At 40.4% G+C, this 21,719-nt stretch overlaps 3 protein-coding genes across 4 annotated transcripts; 1 reads left to right on the top strand and 2 right to left on the bottom strand.

The window, feature by feature from the left end:
• Positions 1-23: 23 nt before the first annotated feature.
• On the bottom strand, positions 24-4,461 carry LOC139332904 (cyclin-G2-like). Its single transcript, XM_070965081.1, has 8 exons — positions 4,267-4,461; positions 3,568-3,691; positions 3,312-3,449; positions 2,883-3,133; positions 2,713-2,791; positions 2,522-2,620; positions 2,027-2,229; positions 24-908 (listed from the first exon to the last, which is right to left on the bottom strand). The coding sequence occupies exons 2-8, from the start codon at positions 3,688-3,690 to the stop codon at positions 797-799; spliced, it is 1,005 nt and encodes a 334-aa protein (XP_070821182.1). The 5' UTR covers position 3,691; positions 4,267-4,461; the 3' UTR covers positions 24-796.
• Positions 4,462-4,541: 80 nt separating this feature from the next.
• Positions 4,542-14,552, top strand: LOC139332900 (coiled-coil domain-containing protein 158-like). Of its 2 annotated transcripts, none has more exons than XM_070965076.1 (23): positions 4,542-4,957; positions 5,102-5,156; positions 5,453-5,592; positions 5,722-5,876; positions 5,986-6,095; positions 6,175-6,466; positions 6,558-6,613; positions 7,319-7,429; positions 7,556-7,637; positions 7,859-7,978; positions 8,356-8,571; positions 8,756-8,971; positions 9,104-9,272; positions 10,126-10,278; positions 10,600-10,712; positions 11,297-11,455; positions 11,833-11,925; positions 12,158-12,280; positions 12,689-12,852; positions 13,173-13,235; positions 13,430-13,497; positions 13,758-13,920; positions 14,455-14,552. In XM_070965076.1, the coding sequence occupies exons 1-22, from the start codon at positions 4,837-4,839 to the stop codon at positions 13,871-13,873; spliced, it is 2,895 nt and encodes a 964-aa protein (XP_070821177.1). In that variant the 5' UTR covers positions 4,542-4,836; the 3' UTR covers positions 13,874-13,920; positions 14,455-14,552. The 2 variants fall into 2 exon arrangements, with proteins under 2 accessions (XP_070821177.1, XP_070821175.1); XM_070965074.1 differs by having other exon boundaries at positions 5,689-5,876.
• Positions 14,051-18,712, bottom strand: LOC139332907 (protein FAM47B). Its single transcript, XM_070965085.1, has 5 exons — positions 18,566-18,712; positions 16,190-16,526; positions 15,890-16,041; positions 15,597-15,756; positions 14,051-15,501 (listed from the first exon to the last, which is right to left on the bottom strand). Exons 1-5 carry the CDS (start codon positions 18,598-18,600, stop codon positions 15,466-15,468), a joined length of 720 nt encoding a protein of 239 aa, XP_070821186.1. The 5' UTR covers positions 18,601-18,712; the 3' UTR covers positions 14,051-15,465.
• Positions 18,713-21,719: the final 3,007 nt, after the last annotated feature.

The raw sequence follows: 21,719 nt of genomic DNA, 5'->3' as shown, positions 1-21,719 counted from the left end.
TAAAGGCAAAAACAAGTCATAGATAAAAAACACTTTTTTTAATGTGGAAGGATTATTTGTGGCCCTTCCAACATATTTCACATTATATCCAAATACAACACACATTATGTAGCATTGACAAAACATATGATTTTTTCTTTTTTTTTTTTTTTTTTTTTTTTTTACAGTTTATGTACATTTTTTTCAAACTTTTTTTTACAGTAAGCTTATCTTGGTCAACATTAGCAACATCCATCCATAATCACATATTCAATGTATCCATGCATATACAGTCAGGTATTGTCACACTACAATGTCATATATGTCACATTTGGATTGTGTATAACATACATTTGCAGAATACTGTATATATTGATGGCATAGAGTATAAAAACCTAAAAGACTGAGGATGTGCTAGTATGTCCGCTGGTATTCAACAGTGAGTGTACCTCATGACATCCGGAAATTCTTCCTTGTGCTTCACTCGTTTTCCTGGAATGTGCCGAGTTTGGACACAAACAAACACAAAGAGAACGTCTTGGAAAAAGACGCTCAGATGTACTACCATCAAGCTGCCAAAATATTGCAATTTTACATTATTAAGATATGTTTTTTTTGTTGTTGTTGTTAAAGAAACAGACAGTAAACTGAATCAACACAGGCACTTAATGATGGAAACCTGTCACTTGGCATAACTACGGTGCACACGCTATGACAAGTGGAACACAGGTTTGCTCTGAAACACGGTGACCACCTTATATCAGTTACAATTCAGGGGACAAATACACATCTGCCGCTACTGCACAATGACGACTCATCACTTTTTGCACTTGAGAAAGGCAGAGGGGAAGAAGGCTCCTTCCCCGTCACTTCCTGGCGAGCCAAACGGACTGTCTTCTCCACAGCTCATGTCCTCACAGGAGTCCTCGCTAGGAGACAAGAGGAGGCCGTTAATGCTGTGCTTCACTACAAAATCCACACAATCATGAACTGTTGTCATATTATTATACACTATTCTGCTTTTGCAGGATCAGTCTGTGTTGCTCAGAGGGATGGAGTTCTATAGTGTTTTCAAAGCAAATTCAGGTCCACTACTCAATTCTCAAATCCAATCTGAATCCTTCAATGAATCTTATCAGGTTTACCTTTCAACATCTCTAAGTACCTAAAGGCTCACATTACTACATCTCAAAGATATCCAATCACCTTTCGTTGGCTGTGAAGGCAGAAACGCTCAAAGAGGCAGCCTAATTAATGTTCACAACCTGTAGGTACGACCTGAGCAGCATAATATAAGAAAATTAATTGAGTGTGTCAGACACATTCAGTTAAAAGCTACAGCCTACTGTGCTTAACCAGCTACTTTCTACAAGTACTGAAGATTTGAAAGTTTTCAGCTGTCGCACTGCATGATGTGGCTTTTCAATCACAATGATCTTTGGCTGAATACAGACACCAGCCATCACTCAGTTTCCATCTAATCTGCCGCTGGTGATCTGTCATTTTAACCAGCAACAGCAAGTCATCTAAAAATGTCCAAAACTAAATAGTTTCTGGCAATAAATATTCAAAATCTCAAAAAGTATGACAGCCTTTGCATCTCTTTGAGCTGGATGACTTAAGTACACTGCTGACATGAAAGGAAAAATTTCAGTGTTCATATTTTAGAGAACGTAGTTCATATTTTCCTCATTCATCATGTATTATATCACCCATCTGCTATTAATCACAATTATCATTTATATTATCCAGCAGTCTCGATCCACAGAGTATCTGCAGGGATATCACTGTAATCCACACATCACTACAGTACACATGTAAAAATGAATGGATCCAGTCAAACACCAAAAAGGAACTTCCTTTAAAATTACTTTTACCAGCTGTGATTCTTCTGAGTCATGAATTTGAGAAACCCAGCAGACTTCAACGTTAGTCCATGGGAATTCACAAATGACTATTTTGTCAATATCTCACCATCAGAGCACATTATATTTAGTCAGACAAAAGGCAGCATGAAGGAAATGAAAAGAAAAACTGGTTTATCAACCTCTCACTCTCGTCCCAGCTCCCCTCAGGAATAGTTGGCAACCCAGGTACACTGAAGTGATTGGCCTGAAGATTCTGTGCTGTTCTCCTGGACACGATCCAAACAAGCTTTTTGTTGTCTGGTTTGTTACATTCACTTGAGCAGTATTCAGTCATGCACTTGGCCACAAGTTCCTTCCAGTGACGCAGTTCACTTTCACTGATCTGTGAAGACACACAGGACAAACATCTGAGAGGCTGCACACAGAGACTGTCTTCAAATATGCTGTTATCAACAAGTCAAGACTAGTAAAACAGATGGTAAAATAGTAAGACAAATGGTGACTTATAGAATCTTTCAGTCTGACAGCAATGGACGAAAATGTCCAGAGAAACAGAAATAAACGTCTTTGATCAGGAATATAAATCTGACATCACATTTTCATTAATAGAGAAATTAATTCATTGTTGCAGCCCTGGCAATCTACAGCCATGGCAATCTCTACTCTTTTTATACCTTTACATGTCTTTGGAATTGCTGAACAATCTTCAACAAGGTTATGGACTGGAGGGCATCAAACTCCTGAGCAATGAGGGACAGTGCCAGCACTGATGGCTGTGAAGGAGAAAAACGGGAGATTAGTACATCTCAGGCCTCAAAGTAAAAGCTGCTATGCTCTAAAATTGTCGCCCGAGAACAATCCTTACTTTTGCTTTTGAGAAAACAAGCCGGCATAAGCAGGCTTTTAGCTGGGCTTCCAGTCTCCCAATGCTTGGGATCTCCTCCCTTAAAATATAGAGGCAATGCTAATGTGATCTGCCAGTACAAACCTCACAAAGCAGAAACAAAAGTCAGCAAAAGAGTATGAAATGTTTACCTTCCAGCAGACAGGGAGGTGAAGGCTGAGTAGTAGAGGTGTAGAAAGGTTAAGGCTGTTACTGCTTCAGGCTCCACGCTGAGCTTCTCTGAGATGATCTTCTCCATGCGGCAAAGGTCTGACACAGTGAACTTGCTTTGGCTGATTCGAATGAGTTCATGGGTGGGTGAGACATTGCTCTCTTCCTCGACAATTTTGGCCGCAATGTGAAGACAGCAGACTCCAATGCAGGGCAAGTGTTTGGGCTGCACCTATCACAACAACACAGCAGTCGCAAGCGTGAGTCAACATCCCGTGATTCAAGGTGAAACAAGGTCACCGCGGTCGAGCAAACGTGCAAAGACTGGGGTTACAAAGCAAAGCATTTGGCAGACTGATATTGTAACTTGAAACAATACATTACACTTGAATGCTTTGTTAAATTCCTACCTTCATGATGGTGAGGAATCTGTCAAGCAAACTGACAGCTTGAACAAATGTTTGGGTGCTGTAGCCGAAGAAACTGGTCAGACCCCACAGCTCTTCCACTCTGGTGTCTCTGCATTTCGCAGACACACCACTGTGACTCTGAAAACAGACCATTAACTATACATTAGATAGACATCACTGGGAATAGCACCTATTTCAGCAAACCCATATGTCTGCACAAGCAGCCAAAAAATGTAAAATCAGGTCAGTGGGTTACCTCTGTGGAGGCCGACTCCATCAACTTCAGGCCAGCCTCTCTGGGAAGAAAGTTGTCCTCCTTCGCACAACATGACTTCAGCTCTTTCAAGAGCAAGCTGTCAATGGCTTGAAGATCCCTCATCCTGGAAAACAACATCCTTCAATGGTTTTGCATTGCAATCCAAGAGAACATCAAAATTTGTGGAAGTAGGAAAACAGGAGAAATTGTCCCGCAGACAGAGAAAGGCAGAGAGGACATATAAATGTTGTCTCCCAGACCACACCTACTGGGTGTCAGGTATCAGTGGAAGACCCCCTCACCAAGAAAAACCTTCCTACTCTTGTTTGCTAATAACACTACTGGTACGATAGTAGTAACAATGCGTAAAAAATATGCCAAAGCACAACAATCAAACATGATGTTGACATTAGTTTTGGGCTACCGTCAAATATAGTTTGCTAACATTCGGTTAAATTCCTACTGAACAACAGAAAGTAGGTCACCAAATCAATCATAGCAAGGACGCTATTTCACATTTCAGAAGAGGATGAATTAATAGACTTGCTGTTGGCTTTATTCGGCTCTTGAAATATGAAGTTCGGGTGAACAATAACATCTATTAATGGCAAAAAATTGAAGGCGTCACAAACACAAATAACACAAATGTAAGCTAATTTAGCTAGCTTGCTGGCGTAATTCAACAAATGGTCGTCTTACCTTGCCCAGACGCCGCCGACGTGCAGTATAATAATAGCGCTGCAACGTAATTACACTTAATACTTCTTCATGTTTCCATTCTGATTATTGATGATGGGTGGCAAATAAACAGGATCCTTAGTCCCTGCTGAAAACAGAGGGTCAGGGTCCGCCCTGAATAAACAAGCCACCGCTGACCAGCCCGTAAACCACAATGACCATCATGCACCGCTGGAAACTCGTTTACGTCACACTAAACCGTAGAAGAAAAAAAGCGGATGTTGACGGATTATTTTAAAGAATGGCGCTAACATTACTTTTGCTATTATTTCAACGGGAGCTTTACTTAGCCAAATATCCGATTGAGCAACTCAGCCAACCAGGCAATGATAACTAGGTCAATTATTAGCGCCAAAATACACCAAATTATCAATAGCATAACGCTATCTTGACTACGGATGGTGTTTCCATGGTGATGAAACTTTACGTTTAACGAAAACTCACCATGACAAGATACTAGCTAGCTGCTGATGTTAGCTTCGAGGAGGTACTGGAGTTACATCCAGGCTGTTAAATGGTTTGCGAACAAAGATGTCATCGGGGTTTCAGCCCTCTTATTCTCAGAGTATTGGGCTTCCCAGTAATAATGGCGCTCACGTTTTACAGTTTGAATCTCCACTGATCAATGCAAAACGACCACAAGGCGCAACTGGTAAGTTGGAAACGCACGGTTAGCAAAGGTGGGGAAAATCTCCTGTTAGCCAACTTGCTAAGCGGACAGAAAACAGCAAACTTGTTAACTTACTGGAATTGATTTGCTCAGTTCTTCAGGTCTTTTGTTAAACTTCCTTTGCAGGGGCTCATGGCGCGTCTCGGCTAAGCTTCAGCAGCATGACGCTGGATGAGTTAAGGTAACGTTAGCTCAAAGCTCGTCCTCTCCCTTCTCACTTAAACCAAATATCATTTGTTTTGTAACAATCAACTCATTGAGATTTCAGCTCAACTCCTAACTCATGGGCAGCTCAGAGTTTATTTTGACTTGATTTATCAATGGATCTACAAAACAGACATTTATATTGTAAGCCCGGACTTGACCTCTAAACATCGCGTTTATTTACTTGATATTTAAAGGACGGCTGTTTCACAGTCCTATGGCATCACTGTTAACTATACTCTCTGTCCTTCCTAACGTTTATGTTTTAAACAGTGAGGAGCTTGATAGGCGCACAAAAGAAACCCAGAGGCTGCAGGATGAGGTGGAAAACGCAACCAAACTAACCTTGCAGAGGTTTGGCTGCATCCACAGCTCACCTGGACAAAGCTGTCATGACAACAGCTGTAATGTCTGTGAGTACAAACAGCATCACCCAACATTTTGTTTTTGTAGCAAAAAAAAAAAAAAACACTTTGGAAAACAAAATACTTCCTTTGCTCTTTTGCCAGATTACTCATCTTTAGATTCCATTGTTCTTTCAGCCCAGCAGCATTCAGTGAATCAGCCCCTGGTCTGTGATCTGGACAGTTTAAACCAAGCAGTGGCCCAAAGGGATATCTGCTTTCCTTCAGAGGAGGTGGTTGAAAATGCAATAGATGGCTGTCTGCAACAGCTGTCTGACTTGCAGCTCAGCAAGGTGCATACTTTTATTTCAGTCATCAGTCTTATTATTTTGATGACGTCTTAGTGACTGAATTGGTAAGGCTGTCTCTTGCTAATATATTACTTTACACTCTCAAACATAGACACACGATCGTCCTCAACAAGAGAGACTCGGTTTTGACAAAACCATCATGAACCTGCAGGCTAAGTTACATAAAGTCCAGATGGAGAAGGATGTCCTGTCTGACCTCAGGTGAACACTTGAGCACAGTTTTACTTCTGCAAAGAAAGTGTTTCAAATGACTTTGACCCACAGATCTTTTCATTTGTAGATTAAAGGATTCAAGGAAACATGTTGGTCAGATGGAAAAGATGCTGTGCATGTTGGAGGAGCTCCAAAACATCAAAAGGGCTGGGGACCAGAAGCTGCAGGAGACAGAAGATGAGACGTTGGCGTTAAACAGGAAAGTAGAGATGTTGGAACGAAATGTGAAGGAGATGTGCACCTCACTGTTATCTCAGGACAAACAATGGGGAATCAACGCCATTAGCAGCCCTAACGTCACCAAGTTAAGTGAGGAATTTAATGATGAGACAGACGAGCAACAGGAGAGACTTGATTTGGTAAGTATTAGAAGTCAGTTATGGTTCAGTATCTTTTAGACTTGAACCTTTTCTCCTATTATGTGTCATTTTTTTGTCTGTTTTGTGGCAGTCAATGGGACACCTGGGCAGTGAAGAAAACAGTGGAGTCAATGAGCAAAAAGAAAGGTAATTTAATGTAAAGCTTCAATTATTAAGTGACTAATCATTTAGACAATCAGCAGAAAACAAATCAGCAACTGCTTTGATAATAGATTAATCATTTCAGTCACTTTTCAAATAAAAATACAAAATACTCTCAGGTTTTTGCTTCTTAAAGATGAGGATTTTCTGCTTTTCTTTGTCACAGATGATAAAAAAAATACATTCATTTTTGGGTTTGGGACTGTTAAACAAGAAAATGGAATAAAATAATCATCAGATTAATCAGTGTTTTTTCAAATATACTTCAGTGTTTATTTTCAACATTTTAATATTTGCATGAACAAATGATAAAAGGTATTACTGGAAATATTTTCACATTTTGTTTCTATTCTTAAAATACACTTTTATGCAAGACGTTTTTGCACATTTTATGTCATGTCTGGCTCAAGCAGTCATTAAGCTTGTTGCTTACAAAACATGATGTCATAACCTGACAGAAGATCAACTTGTTAACCGTCAGTCACAGAGTGTCCCCTAACTAGTAAGTCAGCTCAGTGTTCAAGGCAACAGACCAGTACAGCAAATGAACTCACAGCCAAATTGAGTTCTGGTCAGACAGTGTTTTACCATTATGGTCTTTGCTGTATCACTTCATCCCATCCAACTGTTTCATGTGATCTGTCACACTCCATTGTATCTCATAAAAACACAACAAATGCTCTGTCCTAGATTGGAAGAGTTGATTGCATGTCTTGGCCAGGAGGTGGCGCAGCTGACCAACAAACTGAGCTCAACAACAAACAACAGCGCCAGTTTAAGTGTCAAGTTAGAGCTGCTAAAGTAAGTGTTGTTACCAGATCATCTCATGCCTGGTTTGTCCGAGAGTGTTTTTAAAACGATCTGACGATGGTGAATTTCTGAATTAATGTCTTTGTGTCAAAAAATATGTATAATTTCTGTGCCCAGGAAACTTGCAGAGAGACAGACATCACTGCACCGATGTCAGGTCACTGAACTTATGTCAGCTCTCACCAGCCATAAAGATAAGGTTCGGAAAAATGTACAATAATATTCTGAGCATGAATGTCAGTAATGAGACATTATCACTGTATCCACATCACTAGAGATACGTAAAATCGAACTGGCTTAAAGATTACCAGGATTGTGCTGGTTTTAAATTCCAGCCATGGTTATGAATCCAGTAAATGTGGAGAAGCAACACTGACAGAACTTTCCATGTCAGACTGAAAACTGTTTGTGACATTGTAGGTTTGTTGTGTGGAGCAGCAGCTCCTTCAGGCTCAGTCCCAGCTGATGGATGCTCAGAGAGAGAAGGAGCGAACTGTACAACAGGCAGAGGAGCTTCAGTCCCAGCTGGGCCAACTTCAGGTGCTGCAGCACACCATGAATGTAAAACCTCTTGTCTCTTTGTCTTGTTATCATCCCCAAAGTCCTCATATAAGTACACGTTCACATTAACGACCACTGTGTCAAGTGTAATGCAAAGAGCTGGAGGTGTGTAATCTGCTGGTGAAAGACAGTGGTGGGGGTGCTCAAAGAAGATTGCCAGGCTCAGATGGAAGTTCTAGTTAGAGGATTGGCTTTGCTGGTTTACTGACTGAGGCTATAATGCCCATCCTAATATCCACTATACATTTCACAGAGGGAGCATCTGTATCATGGGGCAAACACTCTGTCACTTAACGAATTACATTTTGTCCTTTTAAATACACATGGCCCACTGTGCCTCCTGCTGTATCCTCTAGAGGTGCGGTAAGCAGCAGCAGTGTGAGCTCCAGGAGGAGGTAAAGGTCCTGAGAGGACGGCTGGAGGCTGCCAGGGAGCAGCTTTGCAGAGCTGGGGAGGAGAAAGCCTGCCTGCAGGCCCTACTGGAGCAGAGGGCCCAGGAGGGGAGGGAATCCCAGGAACTTCTGGAGGAGAAAAATAAAGAACTCCAGCTCAGGCAGCAAGAAGCCCAGCAGGTAATAAACCATGTAGTGTGTATGTTTGTGTGTGTGTGTGTGTAGGGATAGTCTTCTCAAGGATATCATACGCCACCAAGTCAAAGGTTTTTGAAACATACTATTTAGATCACTTATAAATCATGATTCTGTAACATGCCTATTTTTATGGCTCATTGAAATTAAGCTCAACTGATTCTTCCAGCATCTTTCCAGGTGCCAGACCCTGCATGCAGACGGAGAGACGCTGAGGCTGAAGCTGGACGAACGAGAAAAGATGATAGATATTCTGAGGTTGCAGATGGAGAACAGCATCCAGATGACGGTGCAGCACAGCTGTACCATCGACAAGCTTCACCAGGAGAACGGCCTCCTCAGCAACCAGCTAAACCAGCACAAGCTGGAGATTCAGGAGCTCAGGGTCAGGAGCATGGCAGAAAGCTTCATTGAAACATGGCCAGATCACGGAAGGGAACTTTCAGACCCCACTACACCATCACTAACCGCCTGCTCTTTGTTTCTCTTCCTTCCTCTTGTGCCATATGCTGATTAGGTTGAGTTAAACCAGCACAAGTCAGACCTGGCGGCTGCAGAGCACGAGAGGCTGCAGCTACAGGCCTCTGTGACTGAACAAAGTCAGCATGTTCAGGAGGAAACTCTGGAGAAACAGCAGCTCACCGCCCAGCTGGAGCTCCAGCGCATGCAGTTATTCACCCTCACTAGTGAGCTGAGCTTCACTGAACATGGATCAGACACAGGAGACCAATACCCATCATATAAACAAAACAATGGTTTTGAAAACAAACTCTATCTCTCTCACTATAATAATGACTGAATGGATACATTTTTTTATTTTCATGTCTGGTTCAGACACATTAATCATCAACACATCAGATATTCCAATATGTGAAACCACCGGCATCTAACAAATACAACCTCATACAAATTTGAACAGCCTACATATAGTGTCCCAGGAGATATCCAGCAATTAAATAAATGTACATGCATGCACAGGCCTACCTAATACATGTAAAATGTAAAACATTGTCCAAAATGTATTTAATTAAAGCTCCATCCTCAATTCTATTCAAACCCGAATCTGAAACTTTAAAACTATGCTTGTTTCAAACCATGATATGAAGGACGGCAGAGAATAAAAGTAACAAATTTACTACCTTGTGAAGACCACAGTGTTCTTTGGTGGACCTACTGCATCATAAAACACCAAAAATGGTTGCATAATACACTATTCCACGTGGTTTTTTGCCATATTGTATGAAGTCAAGCATCTGCTATGACCTCTAGGACCTTTGTTATCTCCAAACAGTAAACTAGTGTAAACAGTCATTCACCAAGAATTACACACAGCTGTTTCTAGAAAGAGTTCAGCAGTCAGGGTTTCTTTGCCAAATCAAATGATCTTCTTGTCCTGCTGTGTTAGGAAAACAAAGAACCATGTTCGGTATGTTTTCACTGTTAACCAAGCCCTTCTATTGTTGTGTGTGTTTGCTTATGCGGTAAAGTGTGTTTCTCTCGGAGGATGTAATCCATGTGTTTGTGCGGGCCCGATTTCAGAGGAGCACAGGCAGCTGCAACAGCTCCACAGCTGTAAGGAGGAGGAGCACGAGGGTGTGGTGCTGAAGCTTCAGAGTCAGCTCAGGGACGCCCACAATGAACTGGACCAGGTCAGGAGCACCCTGAGGACCCTGGAGGGGGCTGATGGACACGGTTAGATGATTTAAACTGAGACTTAATTAAAAGATGTAATGTTCAGAGAAACATCTGGGAAAAATCTTCTGATTTACATCCACTTTGTGATCAAATGTTGATAAAGGTGATTTACTTGGATGCTAATGAAATCTAGGAATGCTGACGAGTCTTCCACAGAAGATTATCAGTATAGTTCAAGGAAATCGCAATATTATATTTCTTCCTCTGCTGCACTCTGAGATATAATCTGACACATGTAACCATAAACATATGTCCTTAATATGTGCAAAGTCTTGATCACCTCCCTGCCCTCCCTCTGTCTCTCTGTCTCCACCTCAGGCCTCCGAGCAGCGATGGACATGCAGGAGAAGATCACTGCCAGGAGAGAGCAGATCGACTCCCTGCAAAGCAAAATCCAACATTTAGAGGAGACTGTGGAGAAGCTGCACCAGGTGAATAACTGAGTGCACCTGTGTTTGGGTAGATCCATCGAGTCAGATCAGGATCTCTTGACATGAACAGTTAATTAATTTACTTTAACTGGCAATTTAACTTTAGTTTCACTTTTTAAGATCTTTTCCAACTTCTTGGAATACAACCCAATTCCAAAGAAGTTGGGGGAAAATCAGATTAAAAAAAAAAAACAAAACACCAGAAACTTTCTGATGTTGCTTTTGCTGATTCCTTACAGTGGCTGTTGATTACTCTCCTCATGGGGATCCTAATGTCTCTACTCAGTAAAACCTGCTTACTTTGTAAGACTTTTATTAGTGACTTAAATGAGTTTTGAAACTCTTCCAAATATACATCTGGCTTTGACTCAGGTGAAAATGAAAGAGGGAGCAGTGACTTCATTTGACTCAGTCCAGGTTTGTGCTGTTTAGCTAATATAAATGAAGTCTTTTCACTAAGTTTTTTTTCTTCTGATATTTCAAATTAGTGTGTCGAGACAACTTTGCCCAGCCCCACAAATGAATAGATTGACTGCTAAACACCATTTTGTGTACTTTTTGTGAACTCTCTCTACCCTCTCCAGGAGAAGCACTATCAGAGCCTCGAGCACCAGCGTCAGCTCAAGGAACTTAACCTCGTCAGAGAGGAGAAGAGACAACTTGGCAGTGAGCTGGAGGCCCTTCACTCCAAAGATAAACAGTTAAGGGGCCGGATCAGCCAGCTGGAGGCAATCCTTCATAAGGTGGTGCTCGTTTACGCTTTGTTCTAGTCATTATATTACCACCAAATGATATCTGGCATTTAGAGTTAAGACAGTGTCTCCAGTCTGCATTTCATTCCTCATCTGTTTCCCTTCATTTACTGTCATCTGCTCTATGTCTGCTGTCTAATAAAGGCAGAAAATGCCCAAAAAAGAATAGTTTAACAAAAATCTTTTCAGTCAGAAAAGGTCTTTGAAAATGGGCTTATCCTCAAACAGTTATTATCTCCCTCAGGAACGACACAGAAATTTGAGTTTATAAATTTGTGTTAAGAAGAAAAAGCAAACCTTATCAGTCTAGTTCTGTCTCTGTGTCCATCACTGTGTTATTGTTTCATATGTTCTGTATCCTCCCAAAGATGTCAGAGAGCTTTGCAGACTGTCAAGATTTCATCCAGCTGCAGGAGCAGGAGTTTTTCCGTCTGAAGCTCCAACACGCCCTGGACTTGAAGGTAGACTTGATTACATACAAAGGGTGTTTTTGTGAGAGGGGATAAGGCTGATCCACCTTTTACACAGTTTGCCCATATGTGTGAAAATATGCCCCTGTTTAGTTTTGTTTCTTTATGCAAATCTTCTTGACTGTTTTCTCTCCATTGTGCATGTTTGCTAATAACATCTGACTCTAGCCAGACTAACCCTTCAACAAATCTTGATTTATAACCTATTTTATCTTCTCTGGAGGAGCTCCAAGGTCAAAATTTGCACACAGCTCTGAATGTACCTCCACCTGACCTGTCTCTCCTGCCCCAATCTGCACTGTGTGCTCCACCCTCCTCCCAGCACGTCTCCAATACCCAGATCATGGTACAGTTAGGAACTCCCTATATGTTGTCTGTCTCCCACAGTTCCAGCCCATTAAGTACATGTGTGAATCATTGTTTATTTGGCAGCACAGACACAAGCTCAGCACATCTGCTCAGCCGTTCAATCAAAAACATACACACCATTACATTCCTGTGGTAAGGAGAGAAATGTGGTGATAAATCATTTCAACAGAGCAGTGAAATACTGTTTTGTTCATTTGTCTTATAGTATAATGGTGTAACTATAGTTTTACGTGTTTTACTGACTTAGGAGTGATAAAAGATGGTGTTTTCACAGAAATTGATTTTTGCGAGATCATCATCAGACCAGCTACTTAGAATATTGGCATCACCAAAGCAGTGCATTAACACTGTTTTTCTCTCCTCTGTCCTCCACTGGCTGCTGAAGCCCAAGATTCAGCAGGATAGCCCGGCCTTGGAGCTCAGGTCTCTCGTCAAGGAGCTGCGAGGGGTGATTTTGGAGAGCCAAAGACCACACGCAGATAACAACGCCGCTGGCGGCAGCTTCCACAGGAGGAGGTCTGCACCGGGGAGAGTGCACAGAACCCCATTGTACGTCTGGCTCCGTTCCCATGCACTGCAAGGATTAGCTTCGCTCTTAGGCTAGCTTAAGTCACATCTGAAAATCATGTGATGCTACTAAGTGAGCAGGAAGTCGCTGGAGTGGAGGAGGAGGGGGTGAGACACACATGAGTGGTCTCATTAACAGCACTGTGTTTCGCTGCTTGTGCTGTAATATACCTTAAAAAAATAGACAACCTTGTATAATTTCAAGACTTGTGTTAAGTTTTTTTTCTCGTGGACTTGTGGAAAGTGATATGCTCTTGTGTAATGTCTCGCTGTATATTTTAATATTCCCCTAAAACCTACAGCAGTAGTGACAAGCCTGAAGAAGTCAGATCTGGCTCCAGATTGAGGAGAAAAACCTGCAGCAGGTAGGGAGCACACCCCAAACCTAATCAACCCAGTGTTTTTGTTTGAATACTTCATGAAAGACTTTCCTCAAGGTTACAAGATGGTCACATCATCCGCCCATGTGACCTATTACCCCTCATGCAACATGCAATGTGCCGCAAAGTGCTACAGGCTGTGTAATGTGATGTATGTCTGTTTGTGCATAAACCAACAGCGAGCCCCATTTCCTGAAGACAGCTGAGCTGGACGGCAAAATAATCAACCACAAATCGTTCAGCGAGAGTGAGTTGACAGAACTGCTTTGTTGTTTTCATGCAGTGCAACAAAATGTTCCCAAAATATGTTTGTTTAGGGGTTTTTTTTCTGTTTTTTTTAACTATTTTCAGACATTTCATGGAAACCTAAATACAAATAATTCATTGAGAAAATTATCAGTAGATTAATGAATAATGAAAATTAGCATAAGTTGCAGCCTGATTAGGTTAAATACAGCAAAGTGTGAATGTTTTTTTTACATACTGTATATGTAATGACTTTTCTAGGCTCGGTTATATCACATCCAGCGACTGCAGCGAAGCACACTTCCTTCCCACAGCTGCTCTCACTTGGCCGCAGGTCACCCGTCCACTCTCTCTTGACCTCTGACCCAAAAAGCTGACAGTCATCAACATAACACAGCAGACCTGAGGCTGGCTCCTCTAATCAGTAAGTTGTTAATATTGCACATTATATACACAGTTTCTGTATCTGCTGAACACAGTCTAACAGATTGTGATTTATTAAACTACACTGTCATTATTTTTTGGTTTTAAGAAACTATCCAAGAAAACATTTTCCATGTTTAATGATGAGAAAAGACTTTTATTTGTTAACAAGACCCATGTGCATACACAGAATGAGCTACTGTATTACTCTAAGACACTCTATCAGCTGTATATTAACTGAAAGGGAAAGCGAATCACATTCACACAAACATTAACTACCTACAGTTTATCAGTAACAAATGAAAAGACAGGCAGATGTTTACTCTCGCTTATTTTTGAATGCAAGTCTGAGGCGTCAGGAGGACGTAATCAGGCAACTGAAAGCCACTTCAGCAAAAGAAGTTCCCTGTTATACTTCAGTCCTTCAGCAGCTCCCAGCCTTCACAGTTTTTAATAAAATTGAGTAAATGCTACTGATTGACCATAGTTTCTGTAATCCCGTGTCACAGTATTGATTATATTTTTTGCCTTTCAGAAGGCTCCTTTTTTATGTCGAAAGGCTCCCCAGATGAAGGCTCCCCGGGATGTTTTATAAAATCAACCAATCAGGTGTATTTTTGTAATTTATTGTTTGAATAAAGTTTTTTTTTTATGGATTTGTTTGAGCTGTTATTTCATACCAGAAAGCATGCCAGTTAAAAAAAAAATCCATGTTTTGCAGTGTTAATACATCATATTTGCACATTTGATAGTACACACAGTATGACAAGCTTGGTACAAATAGTGAGGAATAGTGAACAATAATGCAGCATGTGTACTGGCTCAAGTTAATTTAAGGCACCAATTAAACTTAAAACGTCTGCTTATACACGGTGCTTAATTGTCCGTGTTTCCTTGTACTGTGAGCTGAAACAGACCCAACCTCCTCAGTTTCTTTTGCCTCTTTAGAAATGAGATTATACAAAAACTGCAGTGAGAAAAGGAGACGCACTTTGACACACTTCTCCTTTTTCTTATCTTTACAGTGTGGTTTTGAACCGCCTTTCCTGTGTACAAATGACAAAGCCAATGACTTGCCTTTTGAAACACCTCCTCTAAATGTATAGTCTTGCCTTTTACAGCTGGCAGTCACAGTCCATTGTGCATTGCATAACTCCTGTCAGTTAAGGTTACATACTGGTTACATATCTGTTTCAGCTGCTCAGTCAGTCAACAAACCAACTTGTGGAAGGCATGTTGAGATTATGTAGCAAATGGAAGTCCTGATCTTATAACTTGTTTTGGATATAAAAGTCCAGCTCCTTGTTCTTTGAATTTTCTAATAAGCAGCCAAAGATGATATTTTACTGCTATTTGTGGACCTCAGAATTGGCTAACTTTACTCTTTTTGTATTTTATTTGGCTCAGAGACTTTTGAAACACAACTGTCCTGTCTGTTTGTGGCTGTGACAGGCTTTCATTCCTGACCCGAGAGACTGATGGCATTCTCTACTTGAACTGAGGAAGTTGGTGATGAAAAGTCTTGAAGGCCTCAGTCAAAACTGCCTCATATGGCAGATTCAGTGACATTTGTCTCTTCGTCCTGAAGAGTCAAACATAAGTCTTATGTATAACCATTTTAACTTTATATGGGTTCTTATGTGAGGCCTGGCAAACAGTAACCTTAATTGCACTTACCGGTGACGCAAACCATTTGCTGAAAAGTTTGGCGGCTGCTTTCCTGTCCTCATGGGCGCTCAGTTGATGCACTTTGACCATTCGGCCTTTCTTGATACCATTTCCATTCATTTGTAGTATGAAAGGGTTTCTGGGATTTGGACTTTGGACACTGGGGCTGCTGTAAGATGATTGAAAAGTAATGTGTGGCCTCATTCCAAACATAATCATTATTCATTTATTTTCCATTAGTATTTCTAATTAGATAATGTATCAAAGTAATTTGCATTATCTGAATACTCCAGAATACTTGCATTTTATTGTGTTTTGTTCTGTCCATTTCTTCCTTACTTGGCACTGTACAATTTTCCTCATCTTCTGCATGGTCTCCCGTAGGCGCAGGAAGTGCAGAGGCGCTGCTTACGCACATCTCTGGGTCCAAAACAGATATCACCTTATCAAATAACTAGAGAGAAATGAAGACACCATGTAAATATGTCATAACACAGGAACATTTTAAACATCTTCTGCTTCATTCAGGCGACATTCATTCTTCTGCAGTAATACTGGCACATAACAGCCTGGTAGTCCAGACTGCCGTTATCTCCTCTTACCTCTGGGGTCATGTGATCCTTATAGTGTGGGTACATAGCTAGAGGATGCTTTTTGAGTTTTTCCTCCACAGCAGCCACATATTCTCGACGAATCTGCTTTTGGGTCATCTGCTTTGAGAAGCAAGCATGCTCTTTGGAGATGCACTTTCTAGGCTTTTGAGAGGAGTTGCGGTTTGGAGTGCCATGGAAAATAACCGGTGAGACACCTGTCTGGACCCCAGACGAGCAATCACTGAAGTCATCGAGGCTCACGTTTACCGAATGCCAACAACTGCTGACCGAGGAAATCTTGTTTGTTGAGGCTTTGAGATACTTGGTCTGCAACCTCTCTTTGTACCTGAGGATTTACGAAAACTTTATAATCCTGTAAAGCAGTTTCAATATATTTGACATAGGAGTTGAAATAATGCAAATACAAGTTAAGGATAATGATAAACAAGGATATTGCAGTGTCAACTATGTATCTAATAGAAATCAATGTTGAGACAATGTACTGTACATTGTCTTGACTCTAAGATGCCAGGCTCAAAATACTACACATTTTAATAAGGTCAGTGCATTGTTGCTACACACTGTCTCAACAGTTATTACAATCCAACATGAGATACCAATGAAATGTAAAGCTGGCACAGAGCAACAAGACTCCTACTCTTATCTCTGCAGTATGTGTTCATAGTGTGTATACAAACTGACAAATATAGACTTATTAATTAAAGGACAAAAGTCAAAGACCTCATACGATTTTGAAACGGTGAGACAACTGGCCTTTACTTCACTTTGAATTTTCTGTGCACTTGAGCATTTTTCACATTTGAGGAGGACATGCGTCTGTTTCAGCCGCATGCACGTTGCTCCCTGAATTGTCTTTTTATATCCTCCTTTATGCTTTGCCAATTGGATGCTCAGCCTGTGCTTAGGGAACATCAGGCACTGTGTCGTATCTGACGAAAAAGGAGATGATAAGACGGTTTATATTCTCTGTCGAGGGCCTGGTGATAATTCAGGCTACTTTGATGTGTTGTCTCTTCATGTTGTTTTATAATTGGGTTTATTCTGTTGGGATTTGACAGATGGATAGCACTGTGCATGATGTTCTCTTTGTGTTTGGACTTTATGATCCTATAAAAACATTTTACCACTTGAACACTCTTATCCATCTCTCTAAACTCATGCAGTTTTTGTAAGTGAACCCCACAGTAGTTCATGGAGATATCTTATTTTGCAGCATCACGGAGCAGTTTGAACGTCTTTTGAGAGTTAAGGTACAATCTGCAATGAATGAATAAAGTTTGTAAGTTTCACAAAGGTAGTATTAGTTGCAGGTCTACTGTATTGGCCACAAATCATACCTAAGTTTTGATGAGTAGGGGAGACTAATAGAGATGTTTTATAGAATGTTTGGGATGCTGTTATTTGTAAGAGTCACCGAAAGTACAAATTGTTTTTTCAGATCCAAGTTGGGCAAATGAGGATAAACAGTGTAGCCTGAGACGACGTGACTTTATTAACAGATAATGATGTCACAATGTAGAATTACAAAGACCTTGACAGAGAATTTTATCCATATTGACCACTCCCATTGCAGTCATCTCATCTCTCTTTTTTGTGATAATGCTTCTGGCCAGACTGCACTTACAGTTATATCATCTCTCTCAACAGAGAAATACATCAGCCTGGACCACATACTGTAGGCTTAAACGAAGCCGCTCCGTGACCATGTCAGATATCCTGTAACTCATTCGTCTTATCTATTCCTGCCCCTCTTTCTTTTTGTTCTCCTATGAATTCTAGGTATTTATCTCCTCCCCCTGTTTTCAGTCCATTTCTCTGGTTCAGTTCAGGTGAGAAAACAGACAAGGCTGAAAATAATAACCCATAACAGGGGGTTGTTGTTTCCTCCAATGTTTATGTTTGTTATATGTTATGTTTATGTTGCTTTACACTTCTCCAATGCATTTCAGATGGAAGTGAGGTACTTTTTACTCCACTATATGAGTAAAAACTTCTATAATTAGTTTATGTAATATGATGCAACGTTATAGATGAAACTAGACAAGAGTAAGTTGAAGTTAGCTCAAATGTATGCTAACATTAAACACATGCATGATAGGGGGTTTCCCTCTGAAATGTTGTTGTGTAGAAATATAAAGTACTGTAGCATAAAATTGGACATTTTCAACAAGTATTTCTGCTCTAAAAAGTTACAAAAAAAAAAAAAAAAAAAAGTTAACTAGCCCTACTGCTGGTCCACATTCACTACAACTCAAAGAAACGACTGCTAGTATCATTAGCCAAAATAAAGACATCGACGACTGCTAACGTGATATTATGAAGCTACATCAAGGCCCCAGAAGAAACGAGTGAACCGGCTCTTACCAAGGGAAAATGGGCCCCGTGTTTTTTGTCTCCATCCCTCGTTATCAGCATTGTTTATTAAGTAAACAAACGTTTTCTTCGATAACGTCTCACTTGCCTCATCTGGCGCGTGACCTTTCCCCAAGTTGTTTGTTACTTGGTAACCATGGCAACGGCGGGGGATCTCGAGGGGGGAATTCAGCTGCCTTTAATAAGAAATGAGAGGACGTCAAATAATCGTTTTTACATCAAATTACGGACAGAAGCAGTGTCTGTTCACATACTGTATTGGCGAAGCAGTGACACATATTGTTAAAGGGGTGCACATTAACCTAAGATAGATTTGAAGATGATTTAAATCAGTTATTCTTCACTATGCCTGGCATGCGTGGACTTTATATGGAGTAAGATATAGATAGCCAAGATGTAGTCGACGAAACATTCTGTACACCGCACTGTGAAAATACTTCATTACTACTTCAAGTACAAGCCCTGCATTGGAAGTACAAAATGTACTTACAGTATCAAACGTAAATGTACCCATAATGGTGAAAAACGACTGAGTGTTTTACTACTGTAGAAAGCAGTCTGTTATTGGATTTTATAGTGTATTCATGTGTAATTAACATTTCACTGTTGGAGGCTAGTTGGTCGAGGTGCAGCTGAACTACTTTATATACTGTTGGTTGAATATATTTGTATAGGATGAACATATTGCATTGTTATCATGTTTTATATCTAAATCAAATCAAATCAAATGCAGTATTTGTCTCTCAAATGTAGTGGAATAAAAATATAAAGTAGCATATACTACTACATAGCCTTAAGTAAAGTACAAGCATCTCAGATTTGCTCTTATAGTAAATGTGCTCAGTTACACTCCACCACTGGTGATATCTGGTTCCCTCTGGGTGCATTTATAGAGTGTGAGCAGCTGTGGTGAGGTTTGAGTGACAGGTACTTTAAAAAAATAAATAAATAAATAAATAAACAAAACCAGAAGGCATCCAGAAGAGGTGATGTTGAAGTAGCAGATATTGTAGTGTTAGGCAAGTCTAGCTGTTTCTCTGAGTGGCTGCTCAGCTCAGGAGCGCATGGATCCCTCTGTATGGACCCTCCTATGTGAGTAACTGAACACTAGGGGGCTCTCCTTATTAGAAAATATATAGTTTAGCCAGAGCCCATGCAACCATCGTCTATATTCAATGATGACTAAAATCTTTAATTGTTAATATGCTACTAAAAATACTGCTTAATTTCAGCAGTGGAAGATGCATTTAAGTCCTTTGAATAAAAGTACCAATACCATAATTTTAATTTACTCCACAGATAAGAGCCCTCTAAATTCTACTTGAGGTGAAATGCATAAAGTATTATCAGCCAAATGTACTCTAAGTATCAGAAGTAAAAGAACCCATGTGTTACATTTTTATATTATTTACTGTGTAAGCAGAATTTCACTGCTGTAACTGGTTGATGTGAAGTTTGCTTTATTTACTTCTGTGTGCAAAGCTATTTCAGAGCATGATAAGATGATTATATTTTTTAAAAGTAAAATCTTAATCTGCAAACTGTAGCTGTCAAAAAAGTAGTGATGTAAAAAAAAGTAAAATAAACATGTTTAGTTATATTCCACCACTGCTCAATGTACTATTAACTACATGCTAACTACTTTTTTTCTTAATTCATCTGAACTGATGTTTATTTCTCACATGACGGGTAGTTTCCCAAGTTTACTGTTATTTTCTGAAACCACCAAGATTCTTGAGAAAGTCATGACAGTTTCTCTTGCCAAGAAAGTGATTGTTGTTGACTGGATTTAATCACATGTCATTCCCTTCAGAGCTGATGAATTAGCTAATTAGCCTGAGTTCAGGTCCCCGGACTCTCCTGCTGTTCAAGCACTAGGGAAAACACTGCTGGGACAGAGGGACTACTGTTTCCCCTCTTTCAGTGCTGATGATCTCTATTTAAAGCTACAAACTAACTTAGTAAACAGTTTCATTGCAGTTAGTGAAGCTTGTTTGCCAGCAACACAGCCAGCCTGAATGCAGCCATGAAACAGTGACATTTGAATACATGTTTGAGATCCAAAACGGTCACAGACAGCTTCAATTCTTGACCCACTCAAAGCGGGAGCACCTGTTGAGCCCTTACTAAATTAAAGACAGTGTTGAAAGCAAGTGTATTTCCTAATAACTATTAATAAAAGCGATGTTTTTCAGATTGTTATATAGATATATATGTTGTATGAAAGTTACTGTATGTCGGAGCTTGCATAGACTGAGAATGGATTTGTTTTTCCCTCCAGTTGTCCTGAGCCTCTTCCTGTTGCCTATAGATTCCTCGTGCTGTCACAGGACTGCTCCGAGGCTCATGATGCAGCAGCAGCAACATGGCTCTATGAATGGATATTGTAATCATGACTGTGTTACCTCAGTATGGTGCCATTTCTCTGAGGAATTTCCAACTGTGGATGGAAGATAAAACTTCCCTCATGTCATTCCACCACTGCCAGACAGTGTTTTAACAACGTACTCCCACATACCTCAGTCAGACAGTGTGACATATCATGACCTGCAAAGGCCAAGTGTCAGGTTAGGCGGTTTCCTTCCCCCTCTTGGCCTGCTGACGACCTGCATTAGCTGTTTCTGTTTTTAAAACTTCAGCATGCATCAAAAGTAGCACATATACTTTATGAAATGGCCTGGTGTTGCCATTTAAGTACTTAAACTAAGATTTTTTACAAGGGAAGACCAGCCAGCTGTTGAAAACTGGGAAAATGTATAATTCTAATACCTTTCCATATTTTTACCTCACATTAAAAGCACCACATAGTCTTCTGAGGAACTGGAAAATTCTGCCCTGCTTGGGCCACAAAAAGTGAAAATTTCAATTTTTTTGATGCAAATTGCAGTTACAGGGCACAGAGCTCGACATCAAGTAAGTGATAGTTTTATTTTTATTCCTTGCCATGGTCTTACTTTCTCATCTATCTACTTAACTGCAGCAAGGAAACGCCTGAAACCTGTGTGTACTCTGCACCTTTCTATCCTCTTCAGAAGGATTTCCTCCTAACACATCCTGACTTATAGAGACTGAAATACGACACCTGTGTAATTGGTTATTGTCTACAAACTGCTCTCTAAATGGTTGCATGAGGATGGCCTGACTT

The sequence above is a fragment of the Chaetodon trifascialis genome, chromosome 6, assembly GCF_039877785.1.
Source record: "Chaetodon trifascialis isolate fChaTrf1 chromosome 6, fChaTrf1.hap1, whole genome shotgun sequence".
Taxonomy (NCBI): domain Eukaryota; kingdom Metazoa; phylum Chordata; class Actinopteri; order Chaetodontiformes; family Chaetodontidae; genus Chaetodon; species Chaetodon trifascialis.
Note: the sequence above shows the minus strand (reverse complement) of the source record. Positions and strands in the feature narration are given on the sequence as shown.